We start from the raw sequence: 10,727 nt of genomic DNA, 5'->3' as shown, positions 1-10,727 counted from the left end.
TTTATTTATTAACCTAACATCTCAATCCTAATTTATGAAGTAAAAGTTAGGTTTGACTAGGTCAACATTGAAATTAACTTTTTACGCAAGAAAATTTACGATTTGACCGAGTCAACGAAGTTTGAAGTTATATAACAAGGGATGGCAACAGAACAGACTCTACGAAAACCCTTCCCGCCGTTTACACTATCTCCTTCGTTTCAGTTCCACAGTGAGTGACAGTCCATAATCCTCTCTCTCTCCTCTCTCTCTCGGCGAGGTTAGAGAGAGAAAGTAGCGGCGGAGATGTTGAAGCCGAAGACCTTCGCCGGAGCCAACGTGTTCATGTCTCGCAATCTTGTTGCTCCGGAGATATTCGACGCTGTCCACGATGCTCTGAAGCAGAATGGGGCTGAGGTCTTCCTCTGCTGCGATCCCTCACGAAACGGGCCTAACGATTATCACGTTATATCCTCCGCCGATCATGTACGAAATGCCTCATCGATTTCGTGTTTAATTTCTCCTCCTACTTCAGATTGGTTGTGTGTATTTATTTTGTTTTCGATTATGGTTTCCAGGAAAAGTTTGAGGATCTTCGAGCGAAGGGATGCAATTTGCTAGGTATGGTTGTTGCAGGTTTATGTACTTTCTATTTCCATTTTTTCGATTTTGTTTGTTTCTCATGCGGGATATAGGATCGGAGTGCAAATTTCTAACGGCGAGTAAGATTAGCGGGAAATTGGAAGTCTCGATTAATTTATGAAATGCTCGATACACATAAACAGTAGCTCAGTGATCGTGTAATGATTACTTCATTGCCCGCTTGCTTTCCGAATAGGGAAACCTAGTTGTTTGACAATTTCATTTCAGTCTGGTGCTCATATCGCATTGTCATTTATTTGAAGAGATGGGTTGCTGACGATTTGAATTTCTGCTCTTGGAAGGTCCTCAGTGCGTGCTTTCATGTGCAAAGGAGCACAGACCTCTTCCTCAACAGGGTTTTACTTGTTGCCTTGCAATGGATGGTGTGAAAATTCTGGCATCTGGTTTCCAGGCAGATGAAAAGGTTTGTTGCAGACGTTCCTATTTTTCCTCTTTTTATAGCATTCTAAATTAGTATTCAAAATTGCAGGTTGAGATAGGGAAGTTAGTTACTGCAATGGGAGGAGTATTGCATACTAAAGCATCTCTAGATGTCAGCTTTGTCATTGTGAAGAATGTTTTGGCTGCAAAATACAAGGTTGTGATGCTTGAATTTCCCATTTGATTGACGCGATGCGTACGTGTATTTAGGTTCTTTCCTCCTATAATAATTATTATGTAACACAGTTGTTATCATAACACGATGTAATTGTGAATATGATCTTTAAAACCTTCTGCATACTAAATAATTGATGCAATCGAGTAGGACAGAAGTAATACTCAACGTCATTCTTATTTAAATGATATAGTATTGAACGATCTTAATTCTTATAAATATCCACCCAAGACAAAGTAGAATTGCAACTAAGAGCTACTTAATGACACCACTTTTATGAGCTTGAAATATTTACTCTTTGCATCATAATGCAGTCAAGGATGTTACTTTTCCAAATTTCTAATTTCATGCAGGAACAACTTCTCATTTGATTTAAGAAACTGGTTAAATTTGTTTGTATTGACTGATTATTTTCAGCTGCTTGTTATTTTTTATGTGGAAGATTCGTTATTCTCTCTGGAAGGACATTACTACTAATTTTCCGTTAACTTGAAGTATATGCAACAGTAGGTGATGGATGAATTTAACAGACCGAAGTTTACGTATTCTTTAATATGTAGTTCCTGTTAGTTTCCTTGTCTTATACCCTGAGGTCCATGCTAGATTATATTGAGATACCTTATACATTGGTTCTATTAAGTAAAGTAAGGTTTTAGTTTGAAACATTAATATTTCAGTCTTTTATGGTGCATATCCTACATGTAAAGTTTTGTACGAAGCTGAACTTCTTGGGTTGATGGTAGAAAAATGGTATTGAACCCAAGGTCGTGCTTCCTGTCAGAAATGCATGGATACTGGGTGGTTGACATGATTTTTATTTATCATTTAAGATTTATACGTGGAACATGCCTAATAATGGATTTTAACTTCATTCTGCCTGCAAAGTTATTGCAATTTCAGATTGGCATTCTTAGTTTGACAGATACCAAAATCTGTTATTATTTCTGTTTGCAGTGGGCACTAAACATTTCAAAGAAACCAATTGTCACAATTGGTTGGTTACAACAGTGCTGGATTGAGCATCGTGTAGTGCCTCAGGAGGCATATCGAGTTCTTCCATTTTCTGGATTGAATATTTCTGTATCTAGAATTCCAGCAGGTAGTGAGTTCTACAATATATTATTTCTGCTCAGATAAAATTGTTTTCTCGTATTCTTTTAACATTTATGTGTCTCAGATGAGCGCAAGGAGATCGAAAAGCTTATCTTGCAAAATGGTGGAAGATATTGTGCTGATCTTACGAGAAAGTGTACACATTTGATATGTAATATATCCTTTTTGCAGTTTTTTCTGGACACCACTTTTGTTTTTTGCACTTTATTTTTCATTTGAATCAGTAAATTTTATTTACTCGAAACTCGAAAGCATCTTCCCACAGCTTAAATCAAAGAATAAATGGATTATAAATGGTGAAAAGCACTCCCAGCAGAACATTGTACTGATATATGAGCATTGATTTGTTTATTCATCATCCTTCCCCATGTACTAGTGATGATTCCAGCAGTAATGATCTTTTACAGCAGCAGTTGCATTGCCATATCTCTTCAAAAAAGCTTGAGAGGATGGGAGATTGACATGAGGGGGATAGTAGCAGTTCATTCAAGAACAAAATTGTTTAAATTTTAATATTTTATATTTCTTGACAATCTCTCTAGTTTCTATTTCAGGTTGAGTGATGGCAATGGCTAACCACTCTAACGAAACTTTTTTATTTTTTATTTTTTTTATGGTCATTGTAAGCATGTTGCTTGCATTGCCAATCCATTTCTAAATAGTAGCACTAGTATGTTTACTTCCTGGGATGCCTTAATATTTTTGTTTGAATAAAAGGTTTTCTTTAATGGTTAAGTAAGCTCCTGAAGGTGACAAGTACAAGGTTGCACGAACATGGGGCCATATCAATATTGTTACTCGGAAATGGTTTGATCAATCCGTAGCTAGAAGAGGTAGTGGTTTGAGTTGTATATTTGAAAACTGTTAATGACTTTTGAATATTTGAGAGTTTGTTGTCAAACAATTTTGTAAATTTTCTAACTTTTCAAATGCCCTTTTCCTGCTTTTAATCAATAGCATGTCTTAATGAGGAGTCATATCCTGTTGGTAGCGTTGGAGCTTCAAATAAGATGGCAAGGGGTTGCTTGACTGCTCAAAATAGCCAAGACAAGGTTATGGGGAACTTGCAAGCTGCACCATCCTCATTGGTTGCCGATTCAAATTTCTCAGCAGTCTCTGGTCCAGGGTTTTCAGATATGGATTTAGAGCCTTCCTTGTCACAGAATACTTCTATGTTTTCAGATGCTACTCATTGTATAAATGAGGTTGATGTTGAAGTGCCTGTTACGACAGCAAAGACTGAAACATACAGTAATAATTGTATTACGAGTGACTTCCAATCTGAAGACAATGACCTGTATTTATCAGCATGTAGAATAAAAGTTGTTGGGTTCGAAGCCTCTGAGTTGCGCAAGATTGTCAATATGATTCGCGGAGGTGGAGGCTCCCGATTTATCCTGTCCAACAACAAGTTAACACACATAATAGTTGGAAATCTGTCAGAAATGTAAATATCTTTTACTTTTATGCATGTTACTTTTGTGGCTCATGGTGACGTAATTGCAGCATAATTTTTGTGAACTCTATTGCTTTAATATGTGAGCTTGGCTGCGTAATGATCTTTTCGATTTCATCAGAATGAATTATCCTCCAAATCTGAAGTGGGTTTTAACCATTCGTCAAATTGCAGGGAGAAAAAAGAGGTAAGAGATATTGCAGCTTCAGGTGTCATCCATGTGGTTAGAACCACCTGGCTTGAGGATTGTGATCGTCAGAAGAAGGAGATCCCTGTTCTTGGTAGACACATGGCCTATGATGCACTTATCCCTAAAGGTTTGATATGCATGGCTCATATACCAAGATAGCATGCTGCGTTATTTCATCAGGATGCATACCAGAATTTTTTTGGAGATATTTAGCCTGTTTGTCCTGTTCTAATTTTCTGTGCTGTTACTTATGTTTTTGCAGCATCCAGTAAAGCAAGCACCATCGATATGGATCAGAATAAAGTTCCAATTGTTCATCCAACCATACCATCAAATGAGTTAGAAGGAAGTATTCAAGTTAGAATTGGTAAGCCATCAATGATAGAGGAAAAAATTGAAGAAAAAAGTGAAGCAAATGTGAGTGGAGACAGGACCATGAAATTACCCCAGAAAAGGCAACCTCCTGTATCAAATGGTATAAACAAGAGTCAAGAAAAGATGCGGCCTGATTTCACTGTTCAAAATGGGAAGTCATCATGTGTGTTTAAGGGGAAAATATTTTGCTTTTCAAGTTCCTTTCCAGAAGATCGGGTACATTGTGAAGATTCCTTCTTTTTATTACAAGCAACATGATCTAAATTGTTCAATATGCACCTTAGGTTTTAGATACATTCTTGTGGTATATAGCATCCATTTTTCAAAAAAGCAAAAAGTTGGAGACTTATGTTCAATCTATGATGAGTTTAAGGGTAAATAGTAGTTCATTATTGCAGCTTAGAAAGCTATATATGGTACAACAATTCTATCTCTATGACTTTGAAAGCAAGTTTTTGGAGTAGGCATAATTCTAATTATAGTGTTCCTTTCGCCTCACTCAGTTGTATACTTATTTGCATCTCAAGTATTCTCCCATCCAAAACTTTGGAGAACATAAGTTATTGTTGATAAAAGAATGATCTTGGAAATTTTAATTTTTTAATTTTTTTTAAGAGAAACAGATTTAAGATAATGCCAAATAGCATTTAGCATGTGAAGATCATACCGTTTCCATTTAGCATATGAAGATAAAGCCTTTGACAATATTATCGATTTTATTTATGCTATATATTCTGAAGATCATATTTGAATTCTCTCCAACTAGAGAGCTGAAATTGTTGAATGGATAAATCAAGGGGGAGGGAAGGTTGTTGAGGATCATATGAAACAGAAAGTGCACTTCACGGTTGAATGTCATGGTGTTACACTAAGGAGTTCGAGCATTCAAACTATATATGTGTCGAGTCATTGGGTTCGATCATGTTTAGAGGTACATTTGACTGATTTATTTGCGATTTCTATTTTCCAGCTCTTCTGTTGGGTCTTTCTTGTGTCTCTCTTCTTTGACATAAGACTTGTATAAAACTGTATAGGAAAATTTTATTTTAGCCCTTGCAAGTTTGGATTATCACATGGGTTGAGTTAGGGTTGAAACTTTGAATTAAGGGACGTTGGGTTGGTGTTGAGTCATGCTCTCATAAAATAAAGGACCAATACTATTAAATTGAAAAATGGAGATAAAAGACATTGTTACCATCAATTTAATGTTTAGGGGAAGGTGTCACAGAAATTTAACTAGTAAAATGATCCATTAACGGTGGTCAATTTTGGACAACATATTTTGCCACTTTTTTTTCTTCACTTTGCCTATATTTAGAAATTTAAATTGTTCTGCCATTTTGTGAGAGGTTTTTCTATGGAAAAAATTGATAGGAGTTTGATATTTCAAAAAGTCCATCCATGGCCTCCTCTTGATCTCCAAAAAGTTCACTCCATCCCTGTGGCACAAATAGAGAATATTGATGCTTAAAATTTTTCCTATTAACTTTTCCCTTATAGTTATTGGTGGAATTGAGTAAGTATTGCTTAGGGTACTGCATGGTCATCGTTCTGTTAAATGTGTTTAGTTACAGCTTATAAGCTAATTCTGAATTGATATCTAGAGCCGAAGAAATGCTATTTATTGTTAACCTAATTATGTTGAAAATTGTAAACTGATATTTGAAATGACAATTGAACATTCGTCTTGTTTTTGTTTGTTTATATTGACATCTATTTATCTTACTGATAATTGCAAATAAATCTGGTATGAAGGATGGATGCTTGTGGGATACCAATGGACACATTCTCTATTCTCCACTTCCTTGTTGTGTTCCTTTGTCTGGATTTGAAAATATTCGGTTCTGTGTTTCACAATATGGAGATAAAGATAGAGTATTGTTAAGAAATCTGTGTTTTGTACTTGGGGCCAAGTTTGTGGAGAAGTTGACTAAGAAGGTAACCCACCTAATATGCAAATTTTCCAATGGGCCAAAGTATGAGGCTGCTTGTAAATGGGGAATACATTCAACTACAGCTGAATGGATATACGAGTGTGTTAGACAGGTATCTTCATTATTCTCTCGCTCTTCATTATAGATATTCACTTATGTATGCATGTCCTGACAGAAATACAGGACCCATTGTCTGTCTTTCTTTTCTCTTAGAAATGGAATGATATTGTTTGAATACAAAATTTTCAGAGTAAGATTGTTTCTCTTGATTTGTATCGTCCAAAAGAAGTTACAGCTCAAGACACAGAGGCAGGGTTATGCACTGTTAGTCAGTTTCCTACACAAGCTGTCCAAATGATAGCTAGAGAAAGTCAATCCCAGTTCCCAATACATTCTGCCATCCAGAATGACCAATCAGCTGGAACCATCGGTAGTTCTATGGGAGAGGTCAAACAACTAAGCTATATTAATAAAAAGCCCAAGCTTCTTGACGAAGCTAAACAGAAGTGTCCACTTTTTGTTGGAAATAGTCTCACTCACTCTGATTGCAATTTGAACTCCACCAAAGAAACTACATCAAAATCTTCTGTAGTAACTTCACATGTTCCTGATGTTGCTTCTGCAATTGAGGACTTGTTGGAGCAGACAAGTAAGGTAAAATATGGATGAGCTTTAATTCCATTACTTCATTCTATTTTTTTCATCTCTCTATCAACCTTTTTTGGCACTTTCTTCTTAAGATTCATGACCTGAAGTCACCTGGAAGGAAGGACTGCAATAAAAGTGTATCCTTTTATTGGAATCATGTTTTTTATGTCTAAAGTTTTGGTTTCTTTTGCATTTGGTTTAGTCCTTAATGGTACCAGATTTTCCCGTCTGACTGTTCCATCGTTGGTCAAGACCAGGACCATTCAGAATCTCATCCAATTATTGGTTTATCTAACCCGTGGTTAAAAAGGTAAACTTTGACCATCTCTCCCCGATCTTTTCATGGAAAGACCATGCTGAATGGGAGTGTTTAATGAGATAATTGCTGGATGGGATTTAATGAGACCATTCAACAATGTCTTTATGAAAGTCAGTTTCCTAAAACAGAGTTTCATTTGTTTTGTTTTGTTTTTTACTTTTCACGGATGAATTTTTTTCTAGAACAATTGAAGTTATGCTTTCATCCAGAGTATGGGTAGTAGTTTTAAGTGCAAAATAGTCTTATTATTTACAAATTACTCTGAATTATATTTTTAAAACTAGGTTTGAAAATAAAAGCAGTAGGCTATTTTTAAAAATAGATCTAACAACCCTGTATTTTAAAGATGAATTGGGCACAGTGAAAAGTTTAGGGTTTATATTCCTTCAAAAATTTGATTACAAAAAAAAGTGTTTTCACTAAAAAACAAGTCCCTCAAAAGCTATACTAAACTCGTTCTTAGACTGTTATTGTTTTGCCTTTGCAACTCAGTTACTGAGACTTTTGTTATGTATATTCAGAACTGAGAGAAAAGAAGAAATTGGCAATCCTACTGGGGATGGAAGGGCAGGCATATATGATGGTTTTAGTGAAACGCAAACTGAGTCTCAGGTGTCTTTTTTGCCATTTATAATTCTGTTGCATTTTTACAAATTCTTCCCCCATTTTGGGAGAACTATTAAATTGCAACTTATAAGATTTTAGAATCATCATTGAATTTGAAAGGAACATGCTCATTATTTGGTTATTAGTTCCAGCCTGTTAAGAGGTCAATGTTTGTAGGTTGTGGGTTATGAAGAAGATTTATCGGGAAGGCAAATGCTGATAGACAGAGTTAGAACCTGGAGTAGCACGACTTGAAACTAGTAAGAACCAAAGATTGTGGTAGGAGCCGTGCTGTGAAGGTTTGGTTAGAATTTCTCTGTTTCCTTTGAGTTTAATGTTATTGAAGCTTTATTTTTGTTTAGGAGTTGTAGAAAATGTTAAACCTTGATTGATTGTATAGTAAGAACCAAAAGAGAAAAAAAAAAGAATCAACGGAGATGAAGAAAACACGGGGTCTTTATTCATTGTCTAATGAGTCAATGACATCTTCACGCTTGTAAGCTGAAAATTTGAGTTATATTAAGCCGACTTGCAAGCAACACAGAAGATTTATGTGGAGATTAATGAACTAGCTGATGCATGGTTATTGTGCCACCCTCTAACAGGTAAATCACTACTCATTTGCTTGAATTTGCCATTTTCTTATTAGGATACGCGTGGAGAATTTTTATTGAGTCCTTTACTTGTAGTAAAAGAAAGAAAAAGAAAGAGAGAAAGAGTAGGACGGAAAGTAAATGTGAACTGAAAGATGGGATTGAACCATTCTTACTCAATATTCTCTTTAGTTAATTGTATGATTAATTTGATGAGAAGATTAAATGCATAGAAGACAATTGCTATTGAACTTTTAAAACTAACATTTTGATGATACTTCTTAAATTTCTTTTTGAGAATAACAATTAAATGTCGATAGCTTATTTGGATTGCATGTTTTATTTGATGGACATAGATAATGAATATTTTGAAGTTACATATGAGATTTATATATGTGCAGATATTAAATATGCATGATTGGATATGCAAAAGTATGTCAAGAAAATTAAGTTCAATTAATTTAGTAATAAGCCATGTTTTATATGTTTAAGAATTAATCATAAAAGTAAACAAAAATGGAAAACAATGTCATATTTGGTGGATTTTCCCTATCAAGGTATACTTATTTTTTTTAAATGATAAATTTTCTCAAAATTTAGTTTTATAAACCCAATAAATTACATGAATACATCATGATATATATGTGCATGTGTGTAAGATAATGATAGTATTGGAAAACATTACTTAATATAGGTCCTTTGGACACATTACACAACACACAACACGAAACAAATGGAGAAATAAAAGCAAATTACTAAAAGAAACACACACGACCCAAAGGAGGGTGGCTATTTTTTTTGGGGGAGGGGGGGAGAAAAAGTTGCATTATTCAAATCTTAGTCACTACTACATGAAAACCCTTTGGATAAAGGCCATCAGGAGAGTGAAGTCTATCAATATCTCCTTTTGATTAATGTCCCTCACATTGCCCTCACAGATTGGAACCTTGGTTCCTTTGGGAGGAACTTCTGTTCAGCATAAACCGACATGTAGTCTCCGAACACAAACTTGGGATATCTTTGTTCCACCTCCTGGTTTGCTTTATCCACCAGCTGTGCTGCAGGAGCTATGGTGGCTTCCATTGATGGGTTGTAAAATGAAGCAATTGATCTCCTGTTCCCATTTGGGATGGCCAAAACCCGGTGCCAGACACTTTTGTATCTTCCATTGCTCAGGACCTCAATCTGGTCACCTGTGTTGATGACTATGGAGTTGGGTAATGGCTGCACATCTATCCACTGCCCATCTTTCAGGATCTGAAGGCCTCCCACCTGGTCGTCTTGGAAGAGCAAGATGACACCGCCAGCATCAGTGTGTGCACGGAGGCCGTTCACCAGCTCTGGGTGTGGGCATGGTGGGTAGTGGCTGACTTTGGTGCCAAAGAAGGCTTTCTCCAGCCCTTCGCCACCATTGAAGGCAGCGTTTATGTATCCCTCAGGTAAACCTAAGTTCTCATCCATCACTGCCATCACCTTTTTTGCTAGCTTCTTCAGCTCCGATCTGTACTCTGCCATGGTTTCCCTGCCATATTTGGATTCATAAACAACATCATTAAGAACCACTCGTTAGTTGCTTTGAGACCAACTTTCTGCTTTTAAGAAAATGTGACTGTAGAATGTATATATTTTCACTGAATTCCTTTTTATGAAAAAGCATAAAGTTTGGAGTGTAAGATAAGATGCTTGCTTACTTGAATCCAGGAATGTTGGAGGGCCAGTCGTTTTCGTCATGGAGAAGGAAGACATCTTCCCAATCAAGATTCTCCAGCTTCTCACCGCTCTTGTTTTCCAGCAAATCATTCAGAAGCTTCACAGGTTTTGAACTCTTGAAACTCTCTTCTCTTTCCAGCTTGTAGCACTCTGAACACACCCTCTTCACCCTCTCCAAGAGTTCCTCAGGAATCCCATGGTTCACCAGCTGAATGTCAAATAGTACCATATCTAGTCAACAATATTATTAACATTTAACTAATTCTAGCACGAAATAGGATGTCTAAAAACACCACCCCCTACTTTTATTTCTTAGGGAGAGGGAAAAGTTTTATTTCTTCTTTTTTCGCTCTGCTTCTAGTAATCACAAATCTAACTTGAAATAAGTCGAACGAGTAGAAAAAAGAAACCTGAAAGAATCCCCATTCTTCACAGCCATTGGCTATCTGAGCCAATGTATTGGCTCTTTCTTCTCCATTAAGCTTTGAGAAGTCAATAATGGGGATTGCCATTGGAAACTGAATCAGCCCAAAGGGAAAACAGTGT

The 10,727-nt window shown here is 36.2% G+C and overlaps 2 protein-coding genes across 2 annotated transcripts; one reads left to right on the top strand and one right to left on the bottom strand.

The window, feature by feature from the left end:
• The first annotated feature begins 157 nt into the window (after positions 1–157).
• On the top strand, positions 158–10,528 carry MEI1 (transcription coactivator). Its single transcript, XM_022278343.2, has 20 exons — positions 158–465; positions 558–600; positions 924–1,045; positions 1,112–1,219; positions 2,192–2,336; positions 2,415–2,506; positions 3,090–3,183; positions 3,308–3,797; positions 3,981–4,123; positions 4,259–4,587; positions 5,138–5,302; positions 6,127–6,417; positions 6,555–6,959; positions 7,046–7,090; positions 7,172–7,263; positions 7,794–7,884; positions 8,056–8,138; positions 8,241–8,483; positions 9,410–9,910; positions 10,173–10,528. The coding sequence occupies exons 1-17, from the start codon at positions 286–288 to the stop codon at positions 8,131–8,133; spliced, it is 2,913 nt and encodes a 970-aa protein (XP_022134035.1). The 5' UTR covers positions 158–285; the 3' UTR covers positions 8,134–8,138; positions 8,241–8,483; positions 9,410–9,910; positions 10,173–10,528.
• LOC111006422 (2-oxoglutarate (2OG) and Fe(II)-dependent oxygenase superfamily protein) lies at positions 9,393–10,727 on the bottom strand. Its single transcript, XM_022278369.2, has 3 exons — positions 10,592–10,727; positions 10,163–10,389; positions 9,393–9,993 (listed from the first exon to the last, which is right to left on the bottom strand). Exons 1-3 carry the CDS (start codon positions 10,691–10,693, stop codon positions 9,393–9,395), a joined length of 930 nt encoding a protein of 309 aa, XP_022134061.1. The 5' UTR covers positions 10,694–10,727.

This window comes from Momordica charantia (genome assembly GCF_013281855.1).
Source record: "Momordica charantia cultivar OHB3-1 chromosome 11 unlocalized genomic scaffold, Mcharantia_2.0 BLBB01000011.1, whole genome shotgun sequence".
Classification (NCBI taxonomy): domain Eukaryota; kingdom Viridiplantae; phylum Streptophyta; class Magnoliopsida; order Cucurbitales; family Cucurbitaceae; genus Momordica; species Momordica charantia.
The sequence above is the reverse complement of the archived record's forward strand: the minus strand, read 5'-3'. Positions and strand labels throughout refer to the sequence as shown.